Here is a 26820-nt window from a genome sequence, read left to right on the forward strand (position 1 = left end):
CCACCCATGCCTTAACCCCATTGTAACAAAAGTCAAGCAATTCATCACCCAGCAGGAACTGCTTCTATGTTAATTGCTCTCTCTAGCAGTCGGGAGAGAGATTTGCTGGGTGAGAGGCTTTAGCCCCCAGAGCTGGAGTTATTGCCTCCCGAATAAAAACTGTGGATACCTGGTCTCTTTTTGCGAGGTTTCTGGATAAATGGCTGGGCAGGAGAGTTTTGCAGGCTGTGGCATAGCTCAACCAAGTACTTATTACTGGCACTGGCAAAGGTGAGCTGGTCTGTCCTACTCCCAGTGAAAATGAAGGGCGTCCATGCTCTGTTTCTTCCGTGCTTTTTGGCAATTTCCAAACCATCGCTTTGGAAATTGGTGTCCTTAAACAGTTAACGCACAAATCATCTTTACCTGAGCCTCCTGGGAAAGAAGAAAGAGTTTTGAGTGATTCTACCTTGCTTGGTGATGTCGTTCTTGTCTCCCCTCCGCTCATTAGGGGGAAGCCCGTGTTCCAGCCCTGCCTGGGTTACCAATCGGGCAGCTGGTTTGAGCAGCAGCACAGCGGTTACTCCCTCTCTGGCTATGACTACGGCTGTGCAGCAGAGAGAGATGGACACAACCTTTCTGTGCGTGAGACCTCCGGACACCCAGCTGCAAGTCTGGTCACACCTAAGGTACCCCTCCCTGAAATGAATCCTGTGTCGTCCGTGAACCCAGCATGGAGGTATCTTTTTCCTACCTTCACACCTCCGGATGCTCTCATTCAAATTCCCACAGCCATGGCTTTTGCTCCCCATTTCAATGCCAGAGAGGAAAAGCTGATGATTTGCCCACAATTTAAGTCATCACTGTCTTCCAAAAACAAAATTATAGGCTGATGAAGTCCGTGCTTAAATTCTTACTGCTAAATTTTAGATTACCACTCATTTGATTTTACTCTTTTTAGAAAAAAAAAATGTTTATTTTTGAGAGAGAGAGAAGAGAAACAGAGTGTGAGTTGGGGGAGGGGCGGAGAGAGAGGGAGACACAGAATCCGAAGCAGGCTCCAGGCTCTGAGCTGTGGGCACAGAGCCGGACGTGGGGCTCGAACTCATGAACTGTGAGACCATGAGCTGAGCCAAAGTCAGAGGCTTAACCCACCGAGCCACCCAGGTGCCCCTTGATTTTACTCTTAAACACTTAAAATAGGACTAGAGATAGTTTTTTGTTTTGTAATAGCAGAAAACATGAACATACTTTTAAGAGCTGTTCCAGGGGCATCTGTGTGGCTCAGTAGGTTAAATGCCTGACTTCGGTTCAGGTCGTGGTCTCACAGCTCGTGAATTAGGGGCTCTGTGCTGACAGCTCCGTGCCTGGGGCCTGCTTCAGATTCTGTCTGTCTGTCTGTCTGTCTCTCTCTCTCTCTCTCTCTCTCTGCTCTTTCCCCACTCATACTGCCATTCTCTCTCTCTCAAGATTAAATAAGCATTTTAAAAAAATTAAAAAGAACTGTTCTAATGTTTTGGTTACTAATGCGAGCTATTTCTGAAATTGCACAGATTTCTGTGTTAGAATAAGAGAAAGCTTCCCCCGTCCTTGTCCCTTTCCTCTTCCCCATTTCCTCCCCAGTTAGAAGAAACCCCTGTTCAAGGACACCCATGTCCTCTAGATTTTTTCCTTCTACTCTTGCTAAATCAGGGTGATTGGGCTTTATTTCTGTTTGCGGAGAATTGAACAAGAATGAACTTGTGTAGTACATACTGGTTTACTCCTTGCTTGCTTCTGCTGACAGGTGGCATTAGCAGATGTTCCCCTTTAATTTTTTTTTTTTTTTGAATGTTTATTTTTGAGAGAGAGCGCGCACACGCACAAGCGCACAAATGCGCACAAGCGCACAAATGCGCGCAAGCAGGGGAGGAACAGAGAGAGAGGGACAGAGGCGCACTGACAGCACAGAGCCCGGTGGGGGTCTCGAACTCAAGAACCATGAGATTGTGACCTGAGTGGAAGTCAAGACTCAGACATTTAACCAACTGAGCCACCCCGCCTCCCCGAGACGTACCCCCTTTGAAAGAGCTTTCTTTAAAAGTTGCCCATTTGGACGAGCTGTGATATTAGCTCATCCCTTGGGGGCTGACATTTTAAATGTTCTTAGCACTTCAACAAACGTTTACTGATCTACAAACATTTGTCAGAGTGTTCTTTGCCTAAGAATACATTGCCGGAAGTAGAAGGTCGGGATTAAAGGATGTAACATTGAAAATTTCGGATCGCGAATTACTCACCAAAAAGCCTGCCTACGTTTACACTTCTCATTGCTGTTGTGAGTGTGCTTGCCTCTCCGTGTGCAATTTACCAACGTGACAGGTGTGGAAGGCGTTTGCCTATCATTGAGGGCAAATACCTTTTAAGCTGTTGCCTGATGATATCTGTGTTCTGTGACCTCATCGATGTTCTTTGTCTACCTCTCTTTCTGTTATACCCCCTTTTATCTGACTGTGCAGATGCTTGCCTATTATGGAAATTAGCACTGAGCAGTCAAAGTGTTCGTGTTCTCTCCAGTTTGCTTCCTAGTGTTCCTCATGGGATGGCCTGTACCTTAAACCCAGAGTTGGATTTAATATTTCAACCCTCAGTTTTTAGAACTTACATTTGCTTGGTATCTTCTTTTTTTTTTTTTTTTTTTCCCCAAACTTTCATTTTCAATTTTTCAAGTATGTTTTAGGCGTGCCTTCTTTTATATAAAATATCTTGTTATATTTCTTGTTTTTTTTTTCTTTTTAAACCCAGATCAGGTTTTACCCTGTTAGCAGATGTTTGATGTTGCATCACTTAAAAAAGAAAATTTTGCTATATTACCTGAGGTTTTAGCACATTTTTTCTTCTACCCCTTCTCTTTTTCACTAGTTTGGGAGATAGTCTATGTGTCTTCCTGTGGTTACCTTCTCTTTAAATAGAGAAGTATAGGTTTGACTGCATTATCAACTTCAAAAATGAAAGTATTTCTTGATTTCTGCCCACTCATGAGAAAACAAAATTAACACCAAAGAAAGAAAAGACAGTAAGAAACAACACCACCAAAGGAACAAAGAAACATAAATAAATAAAAACGTTTTTAATGTTTATTTATTTTGAGAGACAGAAATCAGGTGACCAGAAGAGAAGAAGAGCTGTTTATTTATTTTGAGAGCAGAAATCAGGTGTCCCTCAGAGAGAGAGGGACAGAGAGAATCCCAGGTAGGCGCTGTGCTGTTAGCACAGAGCTCGACTCGGGGCTCAAATCCCTGAACCCTGAGATCATGACCCAAGCTGAAATCAAGAGTCAGATGCTTAACCCACTGAGCCACCCAGGTGCCCCATAAATAAATAAAATTTTTAAAAGAAATTAACCATTTTTTGTCTCCTTGTCCCCTGTCTCTTTCTTCTCGTTTTTGTTGACACCTGCTGGGATTTTCATCCCACTCTCCTGTCAAATTATTACCATAACATGCAGTTTCTTTCCTTCTTTCCTACTTTCCTTCTTTCCTTCTTTCTTCCTTTCCTTCTATCCTTTTCTTTCCTTCCTTCTCTCTTTCTTTCCTTCTTTCTTTATTTCCTTTCTTTCTTTCTTTCTTTCCTTCTTTCTTTATTTCCCTTCTTTCTTTTCTTTCCTTTCTTTCCTTTTCTTTCTTTCCTTCTTTCTTTCCTTTTCTTCTTTCTTTTTTCTTTCTTTTCTTTCTTTCTATCCTTTTATTTCCTTCTTTCTTTCTTTTTTTTCTTTCTTTCTTTCCTTCTTTCTTTCCTTTTCTTTCCTTCTTTCTTTCCTTTTCTTTCCTTCTTTCTTTCCTTTCTTTCTTTCTTTCCTTTCTTTTTTCCCTTTTCTTTCTTTCTTTCCTTTTCTTTCTTTCTTTCTTTCTTTCTTTCTTTCTTCCTTTCTTTCTTTCTTCCTTTCTTTCTTTCTTTCTATCCTTTTCTTTCCTTCCTTCTTTCTTTCTCTTTCCTTCTTTCCTTTTCTTTCTTTTTCCTTTTCTTTCTTTCTTTCTTTCTTTCTTTCTTTCTTTCTTTCTTTCTTCCCTCCTTCCTTCCTTTCTTAACACGCAGTGTCAAGAATTAGAAATCTATCCACTTTCGTGGCTGTGGTTAGCACACTTGTGCCACCTGCCTGCTTTCCTGGCGGGAGTCCCCAGTTATGAAGCTGTTTAGCAGTATTCACATCGGTGAGGCTTTGCCGTGGGCCTCTTTCACTCCCAAGTGCCCTCGCTTTATTCTTGCCTAAGAAAGGATGACCTCTGCCAGATGTCCCAGCTCTATTGTCCATTTCCCCCTCTGGGGCACGCTGGTGTTCTTAATGCTTGTGTCTCCAGGATAAGAGGTTAGCCTCCCAAGAGCCCTGTGCGTTTTGACATTGTGTCTTTAGATCAGAGGGAGTGGATGTCTTCAAAATGATTCTCAGGTCTTTGGCCTCCTTCAGCACAATGGTCCCACACTCCCACCAGCAGAGTTAGCACTCTGCTAGCAGAACACTAGCAAAACCACTAGCAAAAGTTACTTAGATGTGCCCTTCTTCAAGAACAGCAGGTACTGCCCAGGTGACCCTCACACCAGAGAGAATGCTCTGTCTCCATGGAGCACCTGCTCCCTGCATCCTGGTCAGGTGAGATCCACAGTTACCTGAGCACACATTGCAAAGGAGGAAATGTGAGGTTACTCAGGCATTGTGTTATGAGAAAGGCCTCCTTTAAGCCCAGATTCTGGCTGTCTTAGCTGTTTCTAAACAGGAAAAAATACACCAATGGTGAGATTAAACTTATGGCAACTACATAATTTGTTTTCCAAACCAGGACCTATTTCAGAGTGAAAGGGAGGGATGCTTTCTGACAGATTGAAAAGAAGAGACAATGGCTCTTTGGTTTTCAGTATAAACTTGTTCTTCTTAGCAAGGGAGGCTTTATGAAGTTCATTGGGTCCCAGGAACTACCTGGGCTATTCCTGGATGGCTTGGTTCCTCGGAACAGCTGTACATGTTTAACAGAAACACTTCCCAGCAGGTGCCTATGGAGAGGAGTCATAGAAACTTAACCTGTCCCAGGAGAGCCAATAGGGTCTGGGTTAACCAAACAAGATTTATTTGGGGAGTGCTTCTCGAATTTACTTCTCTCATTGACTGGTTAGCTCTTCTATAGTCTCTGTTATCTGCTTAAGCACCTATTGTCCTGGTCCTTAGCTGAGCTGTGGGGTCCGGGTGTGATTAGAAGGCTCTAGGGAGAATGTGCTCGTGAAGATTTTACAAGTCGTCATCTGGAAATAGGGGCAGAGGTCCAGACAGAGAGTTGGGCATTTAGTGCAGGGACCGTGGAGTCTGGATGCCAGGGTCCCTGGTGTCTAGTTCCTAGCCCAGGCCCTAGGATGCCAGTTAGTTCCAGAAGCTTCAGGGAGGCCAGAGGCCTTGGTTAGGCATGCTCCTCCTTTGTGACTTTTCATCTGTTGACTCATTACCTATTTCATAACTGTGGTCATTATTAAAGATTCTTCAAATAAAAATTCAAAACAAATTTGATCTAAAGGGAGTTCAGTATCTTAGATATTATTTTTGACAGGGAGTGTTTTCTTTAAAAGCATGTGTTGATAGTAAATCTTTATTTTTTTTTCCTAACATACTGATTTCCTTGTAGGAAAGCATGGCTCTGGCAGAAAAGCAAGATGAAAACCCACTGGAAGGTAACGTAAACCCTGTGTTGCCATGGTTGAAAACAAAACTAATCCATTCCCAAGGTTACTCATTACTCAACTGGCTCGAAACCGAGAGATTCTACTGGAAAATTCCTATGTAGGTTGCGTAAGCCATTTTCTTCAGCAGTTCATCTGGTTTTTGGAAATTGTTTCTGTGGGAAGCTTGAGCTAAGCCACCTGTTTGGGTCTTTCTGAAGGACTAGGAAATGGGGACATTTCCAAGCAATAAAAAGACAATAAATTGTTTTTAAGATCAGTTTCCTCCATAAATTTAAACTTTGGGATTAGTAATGCTTTAATTTTGATTTTTAAGGGGAGAAGTAGGAGGTGATCACTGTGACTTTGGCTTCCTAACTTCCCTCAGGGTTATTGGTTCCTGGGGGACCTCAAGGGCCCAGTCTGTAGGGTTAGGAAGTGCTCCTTGTAGTTCCTGATCTATTTGAAAGAAAAGTGCATGGGCACGAAATGCCCAGAGCAGGACCCTATTATTAATCGAGGAAGGGGAGAAAATGTGTGGCTTGTTTTACTTAAGTTACAGGCAAGAAAAATAGAAGAGACTCTCAGAGAGAACACCTTTGCCAGTTTCTTACCACCTGCCTGTGTTATCACATGGCCATCTGGTGGTTTCCTCCACCCCCAGGGGACCCCCAGCAGACCAACCCCCCCCCCCCCCACACACACTGCCTCGTGACTGCATCAAAGGTGAGAACAGCTGTCTTTGTAGTCCCAGTGACTAATACAAAGTCAGCAAGTCAACAGGTGCTCAGTGTTCAAATGAAATGAAACTGATGTTTAAAAGAAATCTTTAAATGCTATGGGGGAGTTCTAGTTTTATCCAAATACATTTGATTGAAATGTGAATAAAAGGTACGCATTCCATCTCTCAGGGGAATTTCATTCTGGTTAAAGCCTGAATCCATTCTCCCTGCCTTCTCCAGTCCTGCGGACGGTATAAAAATTACAGAGAAAGACCCACAATAAGTGTGCTTTCTGGATGCAGACCGCCTGGGTTCAAATCACCCTGACAAGCTCTGTAATTCCAGGCAAATTCCCCTCTAGGACATCAGTGCCCCATCTGTGGAATGGGATGTGAAAACGAACCTCCTACAAAGTGTGACAATAGCTCTAAACTGTTTTTAAGTGTCTTAACTTCATCTGGCAGATAATAGCAAATTTGGTGGTTAGTATAAGCTCTTCATAGAGCGGGGGGAGTTCTGTCCAGGGCAAATGTGATTTAAACACAAATCCAACCACATAGTTTTAAATTTTCTAGTAGCCAAATTAAAAAAAAAAAAAAACTAAAAAGGAACAGATGAAATTAATTTCAATGCTTGAAATATTTCTGTCGGCACAGAGCCTGATGCAGGGCTCGAACTCACGGACTGTGAGATTATGACCTGAGCCAAAGTCAGATGCTCAACCGACTGAGCCACCCAGGCACCCCAGGAATTTAAAAAGCTTATACCAAGTTTTTGCAATGCAGGGCATATTTACATCACCTCTCTGATAAGGACTAACCTCATTTCCAGTGCTGAATAACCACATGTGGATAGGGGCTGCTGGATTAGCTTGGTCTAGAGGTCCACCAGGCTTAGGGAAGATGTATTCGTTTGTCTTTTATGGGCTTCTTCTACCACTAGAGTCAATGTCACTGGAAGGGCCTAAATCGTTAATCTGGGGTTCATAGCTGACCACACTGTGTCTGTTTCTAGGCCACAGGTTAGAGGACAGGCAGTACTTATATGGATGTGGTCCTGACACCTTTCCTGTGACCAGGAACCTAAGTAAGGAGCCTTTTCACAAACACTTGACCATAACGGTGAAGGAAAGAACCCTGGGGCATGACCTTAAGAAAGAGAATTTCAGAAAGCTCAGAAAAAAAAAAAAAATCTAATTTTATGACCAGATGCTCTCAAAGGAAAGATAAAAAGGGAGGGGAAGCTCTAAACAATAAAAATCAGACAACACAGTCACGAATGACTCCAGGGAAGAAAAGTGGGAAGTAGCTCATGAAACTTATATGATGCTTTAGGCCTATGATGACGGTTGATAATCTTGGTTCTAAAATAAGCACAGAAGGATGTTAGTCAGCTCAGGCTGCTATAACAAAATACCACAGACGGGGTGGCTTGAATAACAAGTTTATTTTTCATAGTTCTGGACACTGAGAAGTCCAATATCAAGGTACTAGCTGCTTCAGTGCCTGGTGAGGGCTCTCTTCCTGGCTTGCAGACAGCCACCTTCATATGGTGGGGGAAACATAGAACACCATCACTGGTGTCCTTTCTTATAAGGGCACTAATCCCATCAGACTAGGGCCCAACCCTTATGACCTCATCCAACCCTGATTGTCTCCCAAAGGCCTCGTCTCCAAAATGCCATCGCATTGGAAGTAAGTGTCTCAATGAATTTTAGGGGGCACAAATATTTAGTCCAGGACAGGCATACAAATACAAATGAATAGTGTGGTCCCTTATGAGTATTAGGAAGTAAAAATTATGGTCCTGAATGAGCTAAGGCTTGCAAACATTACAGAGGAACACAGGAAGGGCTGCTTCAATTACATTCAGTATAAGGAGAGGAAAAAACGGATGGCATTCAGCACCTTGGAAACCTGACAAGTTGGAATGAATATCTAGGTCTGACGCTTTCATGGTAACTTAACACCACCTCACCATAGGGTTCCAGGTTTCAGAGAAGGAAGCCTGTGCCCCCCTCTGTTTCTGAATGGGCTGCTATAAACAATTTATTCACTTACGTCAATCTGTTAATTAAGCAAATAAAGCAACATGTTTATTGTTTCAAAGCCCCGTTCAGTTCTGCGGATTTAGTCCTGGCTCGCTGGTGTCCTGTCCACCCAGGTGCTCGTGCTGGAAACTTAGGGCTCATCCTTGACCCTCCCTTTCTCTTTTGCCCCAAATTGAACCCATTTCCAAATACTGTCCATCCATCTCCAAAACATCTCTTTATCTGCCCATTTTCTCCATCTCTTCCACCACAGGGACGCTGGTTGAGCCTGGTCATGCTACTTTCCCAGCTCCCGTTTGTATTTTCAAATCTTCTTGAAAGGAAACGCGCAGTTTAAAAACTCTAACGTGAAACGTCTGCAATATTTTCCTGCTGATGTTTTTATGAAACTCTCGTTTCAAGCCATTTCTAATATGTGTCCTGTAACACTTTTTTTTTTCCATATGCATTATTGGCTTCTGCAGATCCAGATCTTCATTTGAATATTGAAGAACTGAACAAGGAGTTTATGGTGAAAAGTGAGGAACTCTATGACTCTCTCATGAGTTGTCACTGGCAGCCTTTGGATACGGTTCATTCTAAAATCCCAGATGAGACCCCCAAAGAAGCATGATGCTCATTAAGCTACCCAACTGTCAGATCAATTGCATCTTGTTTTTTTGGGGTTTTTTGTTTGTTTCTTTGCTTTTGTTTTTGTTTTGCTAAGACAAAAAGAATTCTGCCAGGAATGTACTCTATGCTATATGTAAATACAAATCTCCAGGACTTAAATGTGACTGACATGATAGAATGTAATGTAAATAAACTTTACCAGCATATCCATTTCTGGAAGTGTGTTTTATTAAATAAATGCCAGAAGAGGTCACATAACTATCATGGTAGAGTAAGCTGCACTGTAAGACATTTGAAAATAGGTTTGGAGCCCCTGGGTGGCTCAGTCAGTTAAGAAACTGACTCTTGAATTCAGCTCAGGTCACAGTCTCACAGTTCATGAGTTCAAGTCCCACATTGGGCTCTGCACTGACAGCGTGGAGCCTACTTAGGATTCTCTCTTCCCTCTCTCTCGCTCTCTCTCCCAAAACAAACTTTTTTTTTTTAAATGACATTTGAAAATAGGTTTAATAAGAGGTGAGCCTGACCTGAACTGGTTGGGGCATTAGTGGATAGATGTGTAAATGGGTAAAGAGTGTGGAATCACATAATCTGGCTTGATGGCAATTGATGGCCAGAAGTTAGCAGGAGAATGATTATGCTTGAAAATTTGGGGGCCGCTCTGTAATTGAAGCTCAGTTTGGTGGGGCAATATATATTATGACATGCAGAAGTTGGTGACATTTGATTCAGAAGATCTAGATTTAGAAGAAGATAAGTGAGTGAAAGATAAAGCGAAAGCATCAGCATAAATGCATATGGTGAACAGTCTCCTGTCCTGTGGCTGGAATAGTCCAGACTGCCGCTGCTTTCCTTCTGCTGGTCACTATTAATCCTGTGAAAGGATAAACATCCAGCCCAAGCACGAGGATGTCTTTACATTCTCTAATACCAAGTGGAACGGGGGTAACTTGGGAGGTAGCAAATGCTGGGTCGTGGGGCAGAGAAAGCAAGAACGGCCCGATACCTCCGTTGGAGATGAACGGATTCTTCCGAATTTTCAAATTAGCAATGATGGGGACAAAGTGTAGCGTGAGCAGCAAAGGACCCCTCTCGTGATTGTAACCAGACAGTGGCAAAGGGAGTGTGAAAAGCAACGATTGCTGCCAATTGGAACAAATTCCAACCTCAAAAAGGGGCAGGAGCTTTAATTCTAAAAGAAAGAGGAACAAAAAGCTCTTCACAGAGCGTCAACATTGTTTACCAGAGGTATTGGTAAATGGTATTACCAATGGTATTGTTTACCATTGTATTTACCAGAGGTTGGTGTAGTTAGATGCGTCTACTAAAGTTCTGGGTAAACAGTGATCATCAGTCACTGGTTGGTGTGGTCAGACCTGTTCAGTCCTTCTGCTGAGGGTTAACAGTCAGTCATCTAACTGGTTGTGATAACCCCCATTGGGCGTATTTTGTGGATCAGTGTGGGCCATAGGTAATCAACAGTGGACTTTGCAGTTCTGTTTGTGGTTATCATGTCCAAGCAGACGAGCCCCTGAGAGCAAGGGTAGGCGATATTTCCGTGCTGCAAGTAGAGAGATAAGAAAACCGAAGATGGAAACTTGTGCTCCATTCTTAGAGATGACTGCTTGGAAAAATGTCTTAATTTCTGGTGCTGCTATGTTTTGCTCTAGGAAGAACAAGAAAACCAGGGGGCTGGTGGGATGGAATCCCCAGTGTCTGATGAGGCAAGGTTAGGATTGTGTGGACCTACGGACCCTTGCCTCTCATTAAGTAGCCTTCATGGAGATGGGGACTGGGAAGATTAGGCTCCTTCTTGTGATGCAAGAGGGAGGAGGTGCTGAGAGCTGACTAGGGGGTGGGCATCTGGCGGTATACACTGATCGTTGTGGGGTGCTTTGAGACCCAATGGAATGCTTCGGCTTTCCCTGAGTGAACTCCGTTAGGGTTTCAGCAGCAGAAGCCACAGCCCAGCAGGAGTCCCGTAGTTACCGAGATGTGATCTGTCTTCAAAACCCGAGGGAGAGGGGATGTGGCTGGCCTCACTACCTCCTTTCTCCACTGTACCTTCTATAAACAGGCTTCTGCCTCAAGAATCTGCATGTTGTACAGTCGGCACTTGGTTTTGTCAGTCACCTTATCTTTTCTAGGAAATCTTTTTCTGACTCAAATCTTGGGATTCTGGTGACGTCTTTCCTGTCCTTGGTGACCCTTCCTTTTGATCACAACTGATGAGTGTTCTATCCCTGGGCTCCAATGCAGCCTAAGCCACAGTACCTGCCTCAGCTGATTGGCCGGAGTGATCTCACGACCCTGTTCAATCCATCAGATCTTTCCTCGAATTTTTGAAGACACTCAGTCTTTCTCTGGTGGTGAAGCTAGGAGAGATGGGGCCCAGGAGCTGCTGTAGCAATGTCTCCTCCTGTGGGATATGGTGAATTTACAGAGAGAAGCAGATAGAAGGGCTAGCAGGAGAGTCAGGTGCTGTGTATTCTCTCACTTTTCTTTTTTGCACACTATTGTTTTCAGGAATCCCTACATTTCCGACGCAATTCCCTTGTTGGTTCAGCTTCCTTCATTGCAACCCAAAGTGTCTGAATTTAATCAAGTTCTTAATTTGGTCATCCCATGGGGGCAGGTTAGAAAGACTTGGGTGGCGCTCTCTATTTCCATTCTGCTAGTTAACAACCTCCCAGGACACATGTTCTGTCTACATTTTTCTCAGGGTGTGTTCATCCACTTCCTGTACCAGAAGCCCACACATATGTTTGCAGCACAGACCTTTCTTTCGAGCTTCGCATTAAGTGCATCTTACCGCTTACTTGATTACTCACCTCGTGTGCCGACAGGCATGCTGAAATGACCAGATGTGTAAAGGATTGTTCTTTTACCCATGTTAAGAAACGTCACATTCAATCAAACGGTGCTTACATTCATGCACTTCCCATGGAGGGATTTAGACATGGGAGAGGGGAGATGGATGGCTTCATGAATTTACTGCTGTTACTGGAGGGTAAGTTTCGAGCTTTCAGCTCTAGAGAAAGGTAGAGACTGGGGTTACGGGGTGGCAAATCTCCCACCTGCTCTAGTGAAGATCTGGCCCAGGTTGGGGGGTGGGAACTGACCTCTCTGCAGTGGCTGCCCTCACAGGTGCTGGAACAGAACACTTTTTACAGCAGGTTTAATTTTCTTCTTTTTTTGGGGGGGGGCGGTAAAATACACATAAAATTTACTGTCATACCCATTTTTAACTGTGCAATTAGGTGATATTAAGTACATTCACCTTGACACACTGCCATTACCACCATTGGTCTCCAGAACTCTTTTCAACCTGCAAAACTTAAAACTCAGTACGTCAATACTACATCCACAATTCTTGCTTCTCCACTCCTGGCAGCCACCATTCTACTTTGTGTCTCTATGGATTTGCCTATTCTGGCTATTTCATATAAATGGAATCATATAATACGTGACCTTTTGTATCTGGCTTGTTTTCCTTAGCATAATGCCCTCAAGGTTCATCCACATTGCTGCAAATGGCAAGAACTCATCCTTTTTTATGGCTGTGCAATATTCCATTGTGCGTATACACCACAGTTTGTTTCTTCCTTCATCCATCAGTGGACGTTCTTGGTTTGCTTCCACCTTTCAGCCATTGCAAATACTGCTGATATGAATGTCCCAGGTTTTGAAGGCAAAGCAGTGTCTGGGAATTACATTCTCTTATGACGGCACCTGGGAGAAATAGGTCTGAGCTCCGAGTAATAGGGCTCTTGGCCATCAGTGTTCTCAGCTCACCAGCACACTCCCCAAGTGCCATCTGGCCATGGAAGGACCCAGAGGATCACCACCTCAAGGGCCAGTTCCACTGTCTTCTTTCTTCCTGGTGACCAATTCTTCTGCTAAGAAGTAAGACCAATTTTCACAAAGCTCTCAAAATTCTCCTAGGACCTTTCTCCTAGGATAACAAGGCTCTTGGCCTATACTTCTTTTTTAAATTTTTTTTTATGTTTATTTATTTCTGAGACAGAGAGGGACAGAGCATGAGTGGGGAAGGGGCAGAGAGAGAGGGAGACACAGAATCGGAAGCAGGCTCCAGGTTCTGAGCTGTCAGCACAGAGCCTGACGCGGGGCTCGAACCCACGCCCCGTGAGATTATGCCCTGAGCCCAGGTCAGACGCTCAACTGACTGAGCCACCCAGGCACCCCATCTTGGCCTGTACTTCTATGACTATCCAGTCACCTAGTGATTTTTGACACAACCAGAAAGATCTGCTTTGCTTTACGATGACTTTCTATCCATGTATGAAATAGTTGGACCCTCCTCTCATGAAGATGGGCAAAGGCACCCAATTTTATCTCCTTCATTGGGACAACCCACAAAATACATAGTGACTTTGGTTAAATGGGTTAGATTTATAGTTAAACACTAGGAAGAAGCCACTTGTGACTAGGTACCAAGTGCAGAAGATTGAAATTTGTTGTAATGTTATCTGCCTTGGGAGTGACCTTGAGGATATTGTTACTGCAAGTTCACAGGCTGGCCACAGGTCTGCAATGTGTCGTAGGCAAGATCTATGATGAAAATAGAGCACATATTCCAAAATGAGAGTTACTGTTTCTAATTGTAATATAGTAAGACCTTGGTTTGCGAGCATAATTCATTCGGGAAACATGCTTGTAATCTAAAGCACTTGTATATCAAAGCGAATTTCAAGAACCATTGTGATCACGTGACACCCGGCATCACGTACTACTCATATGGCAAGACATCGCTCATTTATCAAGTTAAAATTTGTTAGAAATGTTTGTCTTGCAGAGTGCTCACAGAACAAGTTACTCACAATTCAAGGTTTTACTGTATATTATTATTTGTAGCATGTTCTTTAAGAAACAAAACAGATGCAGGGCACCTGGGTGGCTCAGTCAGTTGGGCGTCCGACTTTGGCCTAAGTCATGATCTCGCGGTTTGTGGGTTTGAGCCCCAAGTCGGGCTCTATGCTGACAGCTCGGAGCCTGGAGCCTGCTTCGGATTCTGTGTCTCCTGTCTCTGCCCCTCCCCTGCTAATGCTCTGTATCTGTCTCTGAAAAAATAAATTAACGTTAAAAAATTAAAAAAAAAAGAAACAAAACAGATGAACCTAGGGAAAGGGAAAGAAAAAATAAGATAAGAAGAGAGAGGGAAACAAACCATAAGAGGCTCTTAAATACAGAGAAAAAACTGAGGGTTGCTGGAGGGGAGGTTCGTGGGGGGATGGGCTAAATGGGTGGTGGGCATTAAGGAGGGCACTTGCTGGGCTGAGCACTGGGTGTTATACGTAAGCGATGAATCACTGGATTCTACTCCTGAAACCACTACTACACTGTATGTTAACCAACTGGAATTTAAAGAAATAAATTTTTGAAAAAGTAGCTCATAATTTGGGAGTAAATACCAATCTGGCTCCACTGGGACTTCAACTTGATTTAGGGCTCTGTCTTGAATCCTCACTTCTAGGCATTCCTATGGATATGACTCCAATCCAAACTTGTTAGCAAACTTGCTGGAAGATTTACAGATCCACTTTAAGTCACCAGGTCCATAGACACTCATATCTTGGTAACAGTGACCATGCATGAACACAAAATCAAGACACACGCAGTAAAATGATAACCAAAACAAAAACATCTTACATTTCTGAAAAAGAAGGCATTTTAGATTCTTTGGACTCGCTAAAATGAGTAAATTTATTATACAAGATCTGCTTTTTCTTCGTTTTCAATGAACAGGTCATTGCAAGTGAATCTATCAACTGCATTTGTTTGCGTGAGCAGCAGGGGTGAATCTGAAATAGAATTCTGTGGAGAATGGAAGTTTCAAATTGAGAAGTCGCAGAAATTTATAGCACTAATTTATTCAATAAACACCCATTATTATACATTACAGTTTAGATTTGCAAGATGAATCAGGCATCTGATCATACCTGGAAAGGCTCATCAGCTGAAGAAACTTCCCAAATGGCTAAAATATAAGATAAAATGTAATGCATGCCCCAGAGATGTACAGAGTGCTGTGGGAGTTCTAATGGGATCAAGGTGTAGAAATAAATCTCGATGGGAGGTAGTCGATCTTATTTCGTTTTCTATTGTCTCAGATTGTACCTTAGTTTCAACTAACCATCTTTGTATAGTTCAGGAAGCAAGGGTTTGGGTGATTCGATGTTCATTGTGAGGGGACTTCCTTAAAGTTATCAGTGGCTTTGTGGCCCCTACGACCGTGCTTTATGACGGCACAATAGTTATGCTGTGTGTATAGTTGGAAGTTTTGGAAGTGAAGGGCTTCCCTTCTCCCAGTGGATCTGAGGTCATTACATCCTTTCCAAAGAAGCTACTCTTCTTCTTGTAGTCCCTTCTTGTCAAGTACCTCCTCTGTCCAAGGTAGAACTTTGGAAGAACTTTAGAAGCCATACATTGCTCTCTTCCTCCCCACAACTGTCCACCTTGACAGAAACCTACGGTATCCCAGAGGTGATGCTGCTAGCCCCTTGGGAAGTCTGATCTCAAAATGTCCTGTGCTCCTCTAGCCTTTTTTCATCTCTCTTACTCCTTTAGCTGCCATCCTACCCTGCGGTGAAACTCACCTGAAGGGCTCCCAGGTTCTGACCACACAATGGCAGGCGGAGATAGTCCAGAGTTGGGAGGCATGGGGCTCAGATGCTCTTGTCCCTTGTCAAAGGACTCTAACGAGAAGGTAGGGAAGCACTGGAAGCAGAGGCATGCCATGCTTGGATTTGGGGCTTTTAAAAAGACTCTGGCAACAGCGTAAAGGAAGAATTTAAAGGCTAAAGATGGCTTCGCCTGACAACCAAGTGGGGAATTCACGGGCCCAACAGAAAAGCATGAGGGAAAATGGCTACGGGAAGGAACTGGTTGGGCTAAGAGAAAGGGGAAAGGTTATCAAGGCTCAGGAGTTTCACTGGAACAGCAGGTGTAGTAATAGAAGTGAAGCAACGTTCACAGGTGATATCAGTTGGCACAGGGAGTGGAAAACACTGGATTAATTTTGCTTCTTAATGAGGTGCAGTCATGGGAAGAAGTGTGGGCACACCAAAACATCCACACGTTTCCGGTATGGCTCATTTCGGAGCCCCAAATGGAAAGTTAGCATGAGGAAGGTGACATGAGTTGTCTCCTCCAAGTGACAGGCATATGCTATGTTTCAGAGCGCTATTTCCCAAACTGCGATCTATGGAACGCCAGAGTTCAGAGAAAGACAGTAAAAAGTTACTTGAGGCATCTGGCTGGCTCAGTTGGTAGAGCACGTGGCTCTGGATCTCAGGGTTGTGAGTCGAGCCCCACGTTAGGTGTAGACTGCTTAAAAATAAAACCTTAAAAGAAAAAAAAAAAAGATGAACTACCAAAGAAGGGAGTGGTAGTTCTGTGGCTAGATAAGTTCAAGAAATACTGTAATATTACTCCGCATATCAGCAGGTGAAAGGCTCTGAGCGTTTCCTGAATGGATTGGACCGTAGAACCCCTTCACCCATCACACCTTTGCAGGGCCTGGTGTTGTAAAGAGTGTTATGCTGTAAATTAAACATTTAGTGTACTGAAAATGTGTTCTGCCGACCTGTGCTGCTCCTCCGACTCCTTGCCGATCTGCAGCAAGATTAACCCAGAAACTGAGCAGGTATAGAAACTTTTATAGCAATCTAATATTACTGCAGCATTTCTAATAACTTATTCATTATCTTTTACAAAGACATCGCTCCACAACTGATTGGAGCGAAAAAAACTGGCTTTTCATCACAGATTATTTTACTTTATTTATTTTATTTTATTTTATTTTATTTTATTTTATTTTTTAATTTAATTTAATTTAATTTAATTTTTAAATTTAATTAAATTTAATTTAATTTAATTTTATTTTATAAGAAGTACTTTCAAAGGAGCAATGGCTGGAGATGTCGTTCTCACAGACATTTTGATTTCATGGATCAGAACAAAAATTTTTAAGTGAAATCTGTATATAATGGCCAACTCTTGGTTTTATTATTTCAGTGATTTCCATCATCCACTCCCATCATTTCATTTTTAAATATGGCATCTGAATGTCAAAACAAAAGAGGAAGAACTTACTTTCAAAGAAAGGACAGCACTTTAAACCTAAGAAATCTAGCTTTAGAAAAAACTAGCTACGCTTTGTTTTTCTTCTTATTTTGCCAAGGAGCAGTGAGACTTTGTCACCCAGCTGTGAAAACCACTGACTGAGAAAAATGAGTTATTGGGTTCTGGCACAGAGAGGAAGGGGAAGGGTATAGGGAGGAAGGGCTTTCCACAGACTGTTCCTTTGAACATGACTGAGAACAAAACCAGAGAGGACCTCTATTGTGTTTCACAAATAGGAGGTCATTTTCCTATTTGTATAGCCATTAAGGGGGATGCCCGAGCAGAGAAGACTATATATACCAAAGAATTTTATAAATGGTCCTGCATCAAACAAATACGTACACGAGTGGAGAAGGCTCATCAAATGTTAGCATTTACAGCGATCTCCTAGTGCAAGGGATTTCTGGGGTTTATGTAGTTACTACTACAAAAAAACCGTAGATTTTAGGGGAAGCACGTTATAGTGACAAAATCCTACACTTCAAGTTAGGATGGCCACGTTCTGTTCCTGGTTCTGCCTCTCACCAGCGAGTCATTTAGTCTCTTGGTTTCCAAATAGATAAAATGAGGAAGATTAGAGGATTTCCAAAGATCCCAAGAGTCCTAAAACTCTAAAGCTCCAAGATAAGAGAGGGGAAAAATGGGGGATGGGCACTTGTTGGGATGAGCCCTGGGTGTTGTATGTAAGTGATGAATCATGAGAATCTACCCCCCAAACCAAGAGCCCACTGTACTCGATGTTGGTTAGCCAATTTGACAATAAATTATATTGAAAAAACATAAATAAATCTCTAAGATGAAATAGTTACTGCGGATCTGCTGGCATGTTTTCAGAGCTGTTCATTCTTGACCACTTGCTCTGTGACCCAGACACAATTATTCTAGCTAGAGTCTATCATTCTAAACGCCTTTACATCCCCTGTGGGGCGCCTGTGTGGCTCAGTTGCTTAAGCGTCCAAGTCTTGGTTTCAGATCAGGTCATGATCTCACGGTTCATGGGATCGAGCCCGAAGTCAGGCTCTGCACCGACAGCCCAGGACCTGCTTGGGATTCTCTCTCTCCCCCTCCCTCTCTGCCCCTCTGCCCTCTAGCACGTGTGCTTTCTCAAAATAAATAAATAAGCCTTAGGGGCACCTGGGTGGCTCAGTCGGTTGAGCGTCCGACTCCGGCTCAGGTCGTGATCTCACAGTTCGTGAGTTCAAGCCCCGCGTCGGGCTCTGTGCTGACGGCTTGGAGCCTGGAGCCTGCTTCCGATTCTGTGTCTCTCTCTCTCTCTCTGCCCCATCCCCACTCATGCTCTCTCTCTCTGTCTTAAAAATAAATAAAACATTAAAGAAAAATTTTTAAAAAAATAAAATAAAATAAACTTTAAAAGAAAAAAAAAGCAGACAAACCAACTAACCCAGAACCACTCTCTTCCTGGTCCACCTCTGTTCATCTTTTACTTAATGAGATATGGAAATTTAATACATTAGAGATTTCATTTTTTATTATTTTTTAAAGTTTATTTATTTATTTTGAGAGAGAGACAGAGTGTACATGCATGAGTGCAAGTGAGGGTGGGGCAGAGACAGAGGGAGAGAGAGAATCCCAAGCAGGCATGGAGCCTGATGCAGGGCTTGAACTCATGAACTGTGAGATCAGGACCTGAGCCGAAATCAAAGGGCAGATGCTTAACCAACAGAATCACCCAGGTGCCCCGAGATTTCATTTTTTAAATGTAATATGTCCTTAGCATTTTAATAAATATGACTTAATATATACAACAGGGATTCAAACACATAAGCCACTTAGTTGGATTTCTCATGAAACAATAAAGGAAGATTTTAGCAATGACAGCAGTTCTCGAAGGTGAACATGCATCAGAATATCACCTGGCCAGTGAATTAAACACACATGACTTTCCTCATACCCCTTGGGGCTTCTGATTGTATAAATCTAGGCTCGAACCTGAGAATTTGCATTTCCAGCAAGTTCCCAGGTGGTGCTGATGCTTCTCCAGGGACCATACATAATCTAAGAATTGCTGAGGTACCAAAAACCCTACATCTCGATGAATTCTTATAATACATGTCGTACACGCTTATTCTGTAGAGGAAAAGAAATGATCCCAACAATACTCCCCCCACCCAAACTGGAAACACATCATCTTTCGAAGACAAAGAAGGAGTTGGGGAGATTGGGTCCTGTCAGGTTCCCTTTTAACTAGAGAGTTCCACACATAAGTACTAAATCTGCCACTTGACCGTCTCCTTCCTCGCTCCTGGTTATTTCCATGGAAACATCTGTGGAGTGGTCTGGACTCAACTCCCCTCACACCCTCCTCTTCTTTCGGAAACTGCCTGTTGATGTCATTTGTGCAATTTTCCATGGAGATAGTCCTCTCGTTGATTCATAACTGCCCTCTTCATATAAACAGAGAATATTAAATCTTTGTCAGTCACATATGCTGAAACTACTTTTCCCACTTTGCCTTTTTTTTAAAGTTTATTCATTTTTTTTTTGGGGGGGGGGGAGAAATAGAGAGCGAGGGAGAGAGAGAATCCCAAGCGGGATCTGCACTGTCAGCAGGGAACTGGATGCGGGGCTCAATCCCACGAACCCGTGGGTTCAGCTCATGACCTGAGCTGAAATCAAGAGTCAGATGCTTAATGACTGAGCCACCCAGGTGCCCCTCCCACCTTGCCTTTTATAGTGAACATTTCGTGTTCCGATTATTTATGGATACTTCATGTTAGGAAGACCTTCCCCCATTATGTTTCTTAGAAATAGTCCAAGAAAGCAAGTGAATTTCTTATGATTCTGTTTGCTAATTTGGCCAACTTTGCAAACTCTCTTTTTATTTCGAAGGCAGTTCACTTAGCCAAGTAAGATGTACTAATGTCCATCTTTTTAGGAAGTCACATAAAGTTGGGATGGAATCAGTAGGATCCCGGTAACTCAGAGATTGCCCAGCCCTCTGATCAGTTCCAAGATAACCATTTGGTCGGCCTCTGCTCTGATTGAAAAAAAAAAAAAAAAAAAAAATGAGTATTCAGCGGATGATGTGTAAGGGAGTCCAAGACCTTGAAGAAGAGGGAATTTGTATCATGGTATCTGGTGTGTTGTGATAGTTTACTAACGTTTGACTAGAAGGAAGGCTATTGACAGCATTTCTACATTTAGTCCCTGCATGTTACCACTGTCGGTGAAGGAATTCCTGGTCTTTCTGAAAGCTCCCTAGGCTACACAGCCCCCAGGTCTAGGGAAGATGAAATTAGTTTGTCTCTTATTGGCTCCTCCATTTGTGGTCACCATTTGTGTGCACCATTACCAGAATGGAAGGGCCTAGATCTGGGCTTCATAACCGACTGTCCTGTGTCTGTTTTCTAGGCCACGGGTTACAGGAGAGAGAATTCTCATAAGCATGACCAGGAACATGCAGAGTCAGGGGCCTTTTAGCAAACAGCGGCCCATGACAATGAAGGAAAGAACCCTGGGGCACGACTTTAAGATAGAAAATTTCAGAAAGTTCGGGAAAAAAAAAAAATAGAAGCATCTAATTTTATCACCAGAAGCTCTCCAAGGAAAGATGATTCAAAAGGAGAGGGGAAGTTGTAAAGAACAAAAATCGGACAACACAGCCATGAAACGCTCCCGTGAAGAAAAGTGAGAAGTAGCTTATTAAACTTATATGAAGATCATTTGATGATCCTGGTTCTAAAATGATAGATATAGGGGTGCCAGGGTGGCTTACTCAGTTAAGTGTCCGACTCTGGATTTTGGCTCAGGTCGTGATCTCACAGTTTTGTGAGTTTGAGCCCCACATCGCTGTCAGCGCGGAGACTGCTTGGGATTCTCTGTCTCCCTCTCTCTCTGCCCCTCCCCCACTCATATTCTCTCCGTGTCAAAATGAATAAATAAGCGTACAAATATTTTTTAAAAATGATAGCTATAGAAGGACATGCAAATAAAAATGAATTGTGTGAGCCCATGTAAGCACTGGGAAAACAAATTGTGATCCTGAATGAACTAAGGCTTGTAAACATTTGAAAAAAACCCAGAAAGGTCTTTAATTATGTTTAGTTCAAGGACAGAAAGGAAGGAGTAGATTGAGCCTAAGAAGCCAATGACTTCAGAACAGCCAACGCAATCTTGAAAAAAAGTTAGAGGACTTATACTTCCTATTTCAAAAGTTACTACAAAGTGATAGTAATCAAGACTATGTGGCAGTGTCCCAGAGTAGACAGATCAACAGAAAAGAATCGCCAGTCTGGAAATCAACCCTTATAATTGTGGTCATTTAATTTCCAACGAGGTTGCCATGAAAACTTGATAGGAAGCAATAATCTTGTTTTATTTATTTTTTTAAAATGTTCTTTTAATAGTTATTTATTATTGAGAGACAGAGAGAGACAGAGCATGAGCAGGAGAGGGGCAGAGAGAGAGGGGGAGACACAGAATCCGAAGCAGGCGCCGGGCTCCGAGCTGTCAGCACAGAGCCCGACGCGGGGCTCGAACCCACAAACCACGAGACTATGGCCTGAGCCAGAGTCAGACGCTTAACCAACTGTGCCACCCAGGCACCCTGTAATAATCTTTTTTTTTTTTTTTTTTTTACAAATGATACTAGAATAACCTAATATCTACATGTAAAAAATTGAATTCAGACTCTCACCTCACATCATTAACACAAATGAAGTCATTTCCTAACGATATTTTATACCTTCCTGGTCAAAGGCAAAATCCAAAAGATTCTTTTTTTTTTTTAATGTTTATTTATTTTTGAGAGAGAGAGAGAGAGAGAAACAGACAGAGCACGAGCCGGCAAGGAGCAGAGAGAGAGGGAGACACAGAATCGGAAGCAGGCTCCAGGCTCTGAGCTGTCAGCATGGAGCCCGACGCCAGGCTCGAACCCACGAACCATGAGATCATGACTTGAGCTGAAGTTGGATGCTCAGCTGACTCAGCCACCCAGGTGCCCCCAAATCCTAAAAGATCCTATATAGAGAAGGAGAGAGGATAGATTACCTATAAAGATAAAGGTCTCATTGGTAACACATTCCTCTTTATTGACACTTGCTGCTGAAGGTGATCAAAGCAAAGCTCCAAGGGAAATTATTTTAAATTCAGAATTATCTATGCAACTAATCTATCATTCAAGAGTGAAATCAGCCCAGTAACTCAGATAGTTTATACCACTTTCAGAACCTTTATTTAAAAGTTATCCAAGGATATACTCCAATTCAATAAAACATTAATCTAAAAAGGTCTCATTGGTAACACATTCCTCTTTATTGACACTTGCTGCTGAAGGTGATCAAAGCAAAGCTCCAAGGGAAATTATTTTAAATTCAGAATTATCTATGCAACTAATCTATCATTCAAGAGTGAAATCAGCCCAGTAACTCAGATAGTTTATACCACTTTCAGAACCTTTATTTAAAAGTTATCCAAGGATATACTCCAATTCAATAAAACATTAATCTAAGACAAAAATGGGGGCCCTGGCTGGCCCAGCCAGAGGAGCGTGCAATTCTTGGTCTCAGGGTCGTGAGTTCAAGCCCCAGCTTGGGCGTAGAGATTACTAAAAGTAAAGAAATTAATCCACTTGAAAAAATAAGAGAGAAATAGCCTATAAGGAAAAATAGCAGAGAAATTAGTTACACTCACAGTTAAGTCTAAGTCGCTGTTGAGGACACTGCTTTGAGGCTTGGGGCAATTGGGAAGAAAATGTTCCTAGAAAATAGTAGCGATTGGATAAACATTGTGGACACTCCCCTCCCGCCCTGAATCCTACCCATGACAGAAAAGATCTCTCTCTTTCTTAGAAAAGACCCATACTTTTAGACTTAATCAGTTATTGACAACACTGGAAAACAATAGGAGTAACATCAGGGCGTCCTCTGGAAGACAGAGAGCAGTAAATCGTGTTCAAAGCTTATAGAAGCCATGCGTTCTGGTTGGGGTAGGAAGGGTCCTGGGACGGCCAGGCACAGAAACAGCAGGAGTGCCCGAGAGGAAGAAGGTAGGGCTCTGGGCAAATGTCAGTGTCACTGGCTGGAAACCTAAATTATGAGGAAACTGAGAAGTCAGTCCTCTCTTTCACCTTCCACCTATGCTAAGCAACGGGAAAGAGGCATTTGCCTCAGGTTGGAGGAACGAGGGGACAATCGGAAAAAGAGTCGGCAAACCATGGTCCATGACCAAACTCTCCTGTGGCTATCTTGGCTAGCTGTGAGCTCGCTATGGTGGTTTTGTTTTTTTGGTTTTTTGGTTTTTTTTACATTTTACGTTTTTATATTTAAAACATTTTTTTTTTTTTTTAAAAGCAAAGAATACATGGCAGAGACCATATCCAGCCTGCAAAGCCTAAAATATTTACTACCGGCAACTTTACAGAAAAAGTTTGTTGGCCTTTGGTGTAAATGTCCGGGAAAAGGAAATTGTGCTGTCTCTGAATAACCTGTGGTGCTTAGGGAGAGTACGAGGCAGGAGAACAAGAAATCTTAAAAATAAAGAAGCAGACATACTAACGAATATCAAAAAAAAATTAAAGAAAACAGACACACGAAGGAGAATCCCCAGATTGAATAAACAGAAGCACTAACACCTAAGAAAAGCAGTTAGTGGGGCGCCTGGGTGGCGCAGTCGGTTAAGCGTCCGACTTCAGCCAGGTCACGATCTCGCGGTCTGTGAGTTCGAGCCCCGCGTCAGGCTCTGGGCTGATGGCTCGGAGCCTGGAGCCTGTTTCCGATTCTGTGTCTCCCTCTCTCTCTGCCCATCCCCCGTTCATGCTCTGTCTCTCTCTGTCCCAAAAATAAAAAAATAAAAAATAAAATAAATAAATAAATAAAAGAAAAGCAGTTAGTAAAGAAAAGACAACTAAAATAGAACTAAAATACAGACATCCAGTTTGGGGTTCTTCTAGTTGCAAATTAATACCAGGGGCAGCTTTAAAGTTCTGTTAAGAATGCCACTGTGGGGCGTCTAGGTGGCTCAGTGGGTTAAGCGTCTGACTTCAGCTCGGGTCTTGATCTCGCAGTTTGTGAGTTCGAGCCCCGCATCTGGCTCTGTGCTGACAGCTCAGAGCCTGGAGCCTGCTTCGGATTCTGTGTCTGCCCCTCCCTGCTCACACTCTGACTCTCTCTGTCTTTCAATAATAAATAAATGTTTAAAAAATTTTTAAAAAGAATCCTGCTGTGGTTTTTATTGGAACTGCATAGAATTTAGAAATTAATCGGGGAGAGTTGCCATCCTTAAAATATGGAGTCTTTCAATCCATGAAAATTGTATATCACTCCATTTTAAAGTTTTTAATAAAATGTGGCGCACCTGGGTGGCTCAGTTGGTTGAGCGTCCGACTCTTGGTTTTGGCTCAGGTCATGATCTTGCAGCTTGTGAGTTTGAGCCCCGCTTGGGTTCTCTCTCTCTCCCTCTCTCTGCCCCTCCCCTAATCCCTCTCCCCTCTCAAAATAGCTAAATAAACTTTTTAAAATATAAAGTTTTTAATAAAATGTATACATTTATCTATTAAGGCCTTGCACATTTTTTGTTAGATTTATCCTTAATGCCTTATCGTTTTATCATTGCTCTGAATATTCTTTGCTTGTATATATGAACACCATTCACTTACATGTAATGCTTTTATATCCAACAAATTACTGATGTTGCCTATGGATCCAAAAGGGTTTTTTTTTTGCAGATTCTTAGGCTACATACGTCACATCTTCATTATCTATTCATCCATCAATGAACACTTAGGTTGTTTCCATATCTTAGCTACTGTGAATAATGCTACCGTAAACATGGGAGTGCAGATATCTCTCTGATGCCCCGTTTTCATTGCTTCTGAACGTATACCCAGAAGTGGAATTCCTGGATCATATGGTAGATGAATTTTTAATTTTTTGAAGAACCTCCATGTTGATTTCCATAATGGTTGGACAAATTTACATTCCCATCAGCAGTGTAGATGGGTTTCCTTTTCTCCACATCCTCCCCAGCACTAAGCTCCTCTTTCTCATAATAGCCATTCTGACAGGTGGGAGGTGGGAGGTGATATCCCATTGTGGTTTTGATTTGCATTGCCCTGAGGGGCAGTGATGTTGAGTGTCTTTTCATGTACCCACTGGCCATTATATGCGGCTGATCTAGAGTAACTCTTGTGTCTCTCTGAATATGATCAGGAACTTTGTGGAGTCCTATGGACCTTGTAGTTAACTGTAGGGTAAGAGCCTGACATAAGCTTTTTGATTGTGAAGTGGCTGACATTAAGCTTTTATTCCTGGGACATCCATTTCAAAAGGCGTCCATATCGGATATTGCCATATATTGCCAGTTGCATGACACAATTAATGGCAAAACAACCAGATGAGGAAACTGGCTGCCCCCGTTCATGAAGTTCCTTCTTTCAGAAAGCCCAGGATAACCTAGATAACTGACCTCCTGAGTCACCCTGCTTCTCCCTTTCTGTACCCTAATTCCTGCTCCTATGACTTTAAATTAGCTAATAAAGACGGAACCCACAAAACCCTAGGAAACGCAGCACCTGCTCCCTCCGCGTGTGTGTGTGTATGTCTCTCTTTCTCTTTCCATGACCTTGCTCGGGTGTACCATGCACCCTCCAGAACCTATGAGTGATAAATCTTGTTCTTCACCATGTGTGGGGACGTGGATGGAGCTAGAGGGTATAATGCCACGCGATGTATGTGCAATCACTATATTGTACACCTGAAACTAATATAACACTCTATGTCACTGACTGGAATTAAATAAAAACTTAAGAAAAATCTTGTTCCTCCAAGTTCCCCAATGATTTTTTTTTTTTCTGAAGTGCGTCCTACAATCACAAGAATCCCAAGGGCCAGTCCAGCCGTGACATTGGCCCTGTGGGTAATACAGTAGAGCAAGTGCCTCAGGCATTGCCAGCCAAGAGCGTTATGATCAACAGGCTGGGACCCACACCTCATTAATGCTTATTACAAATGTGGCCTCACATCTTCCTGAGCATCCTTGTTCTAGTCTGCCTTGTTCTAGTCTGTGAAATATTGCCGTGTAAATTTTTTCCTACGTCTTACATCAGATTAAGATTGCTAGCACATACTGAATTTAAGATTTTAAACATTTTATTATATTAACTATCTTCAATACATAAATATATTAAATATAATCCAATCACTAATAAAGAAGAACTAGAAATACACTACTTATTCAAATACTTATCCTACTCATTCACGTGTTAGTATTGTCTGTAAGGGAAACAGTCATTCAACAGTGAGCATCTAATGCAATCAGGTGTAAGGAATTTAGGGCAGCGAATAAAACTTCGTTTCTTCTAGAAAGATTTCCACCCTGGATATGAAGAGAAATAGACAGTAAGTATATAATGGGATAAATCCAATCGCAGAGGAATAAAAGCTGATGAGTATTCTGACTCTCTGGGAGAGTCAGAGGGATGAACCTGCGTTCCTAGTTCTATTTGTTTCAAGCCTACTCAACATTCTCCATTCTGGAACCTTCTCTGGCTAGGGCAGTGTGCTATGCACAGAGAAGAATCCGATACAAGAAATGCTCCTTGTTTATAAACCAACTGGAATGTGGGAATCAGTGAAAAGGGAAGAATGAGAAATATCTCAGAACATTTTGTTTGGA

At 42.5% G+C, this 26820-nt stretch overlaps 1 protein-coding gene across 1 annotated transcript; it reads left to right on the forward strand.

The window, feature by feature from the left end:
- C6H6orf52 (chromosome 6 C6orf52 homolog) lies at nucleotides 1–9252 on the forward strand. Its single transcript, XM_058733028.1, has 4 exons — nucleotides 1–270; nucleotides 491–668; nucleotides 5625–5670; nucleotides 8895–9252. The coding sequence occupies exons 1-4, from the start codon at nucleotides 200–202 to the stop codon at nucleotides 9041–9043; spliced, it is 444 nt and encodes a 147-aa protein (XP_058589011.1). The 5' UTR covers nucleotides 1–199; the 3' UTR covers nucleotides 9044–9252.
- Nucleotides 9253–26820: the final 17568 nt, after the last annotated feature.

The sequence above is a fragment of the Neofelis nebulosa genome, chromosome 6 (assembly GCF_028018385.1).
Source record: "Neofelis nebulosa isolate mNeoNeb1 chromosome 6, mNeoNeb1.pri, whole genome shotgun sequence".
NCBI classification, from domain to species: Eukaryota; Metazoa; Chordata; class Mammalia; order Carnivora; family Felidae; genus Neofelis; species Neofelis nebulosa.

What these genes read in the sequence shown, in the direction of transcription:
- C6H6orf52 (XM_058733028.1), top strand. Translation starts at nt 200, where the DNA reads ATGGCTGGGCAGGAGAGTTTTGCAGGCTGTGGCATAGCTCAACCAAGT. An exon ending in TATTACTGGCACTGGCAAAG is followed by an intron (nt 271 to 490) that starts GTGAGCTGGTCT and finishes TCCGCTCATTAG; the next exon opens with GGGGAAGCCCGTGTTCCAGC. An exon ending in AGATGAAAACCCACTGGAAG is followed by an intron (nt 5,671 to 8,894) that starts GTAACGTAAACC and finishes TGGCTTCTGCAG; the next exon opens with ATCCAGATCTTCATTTGAAT.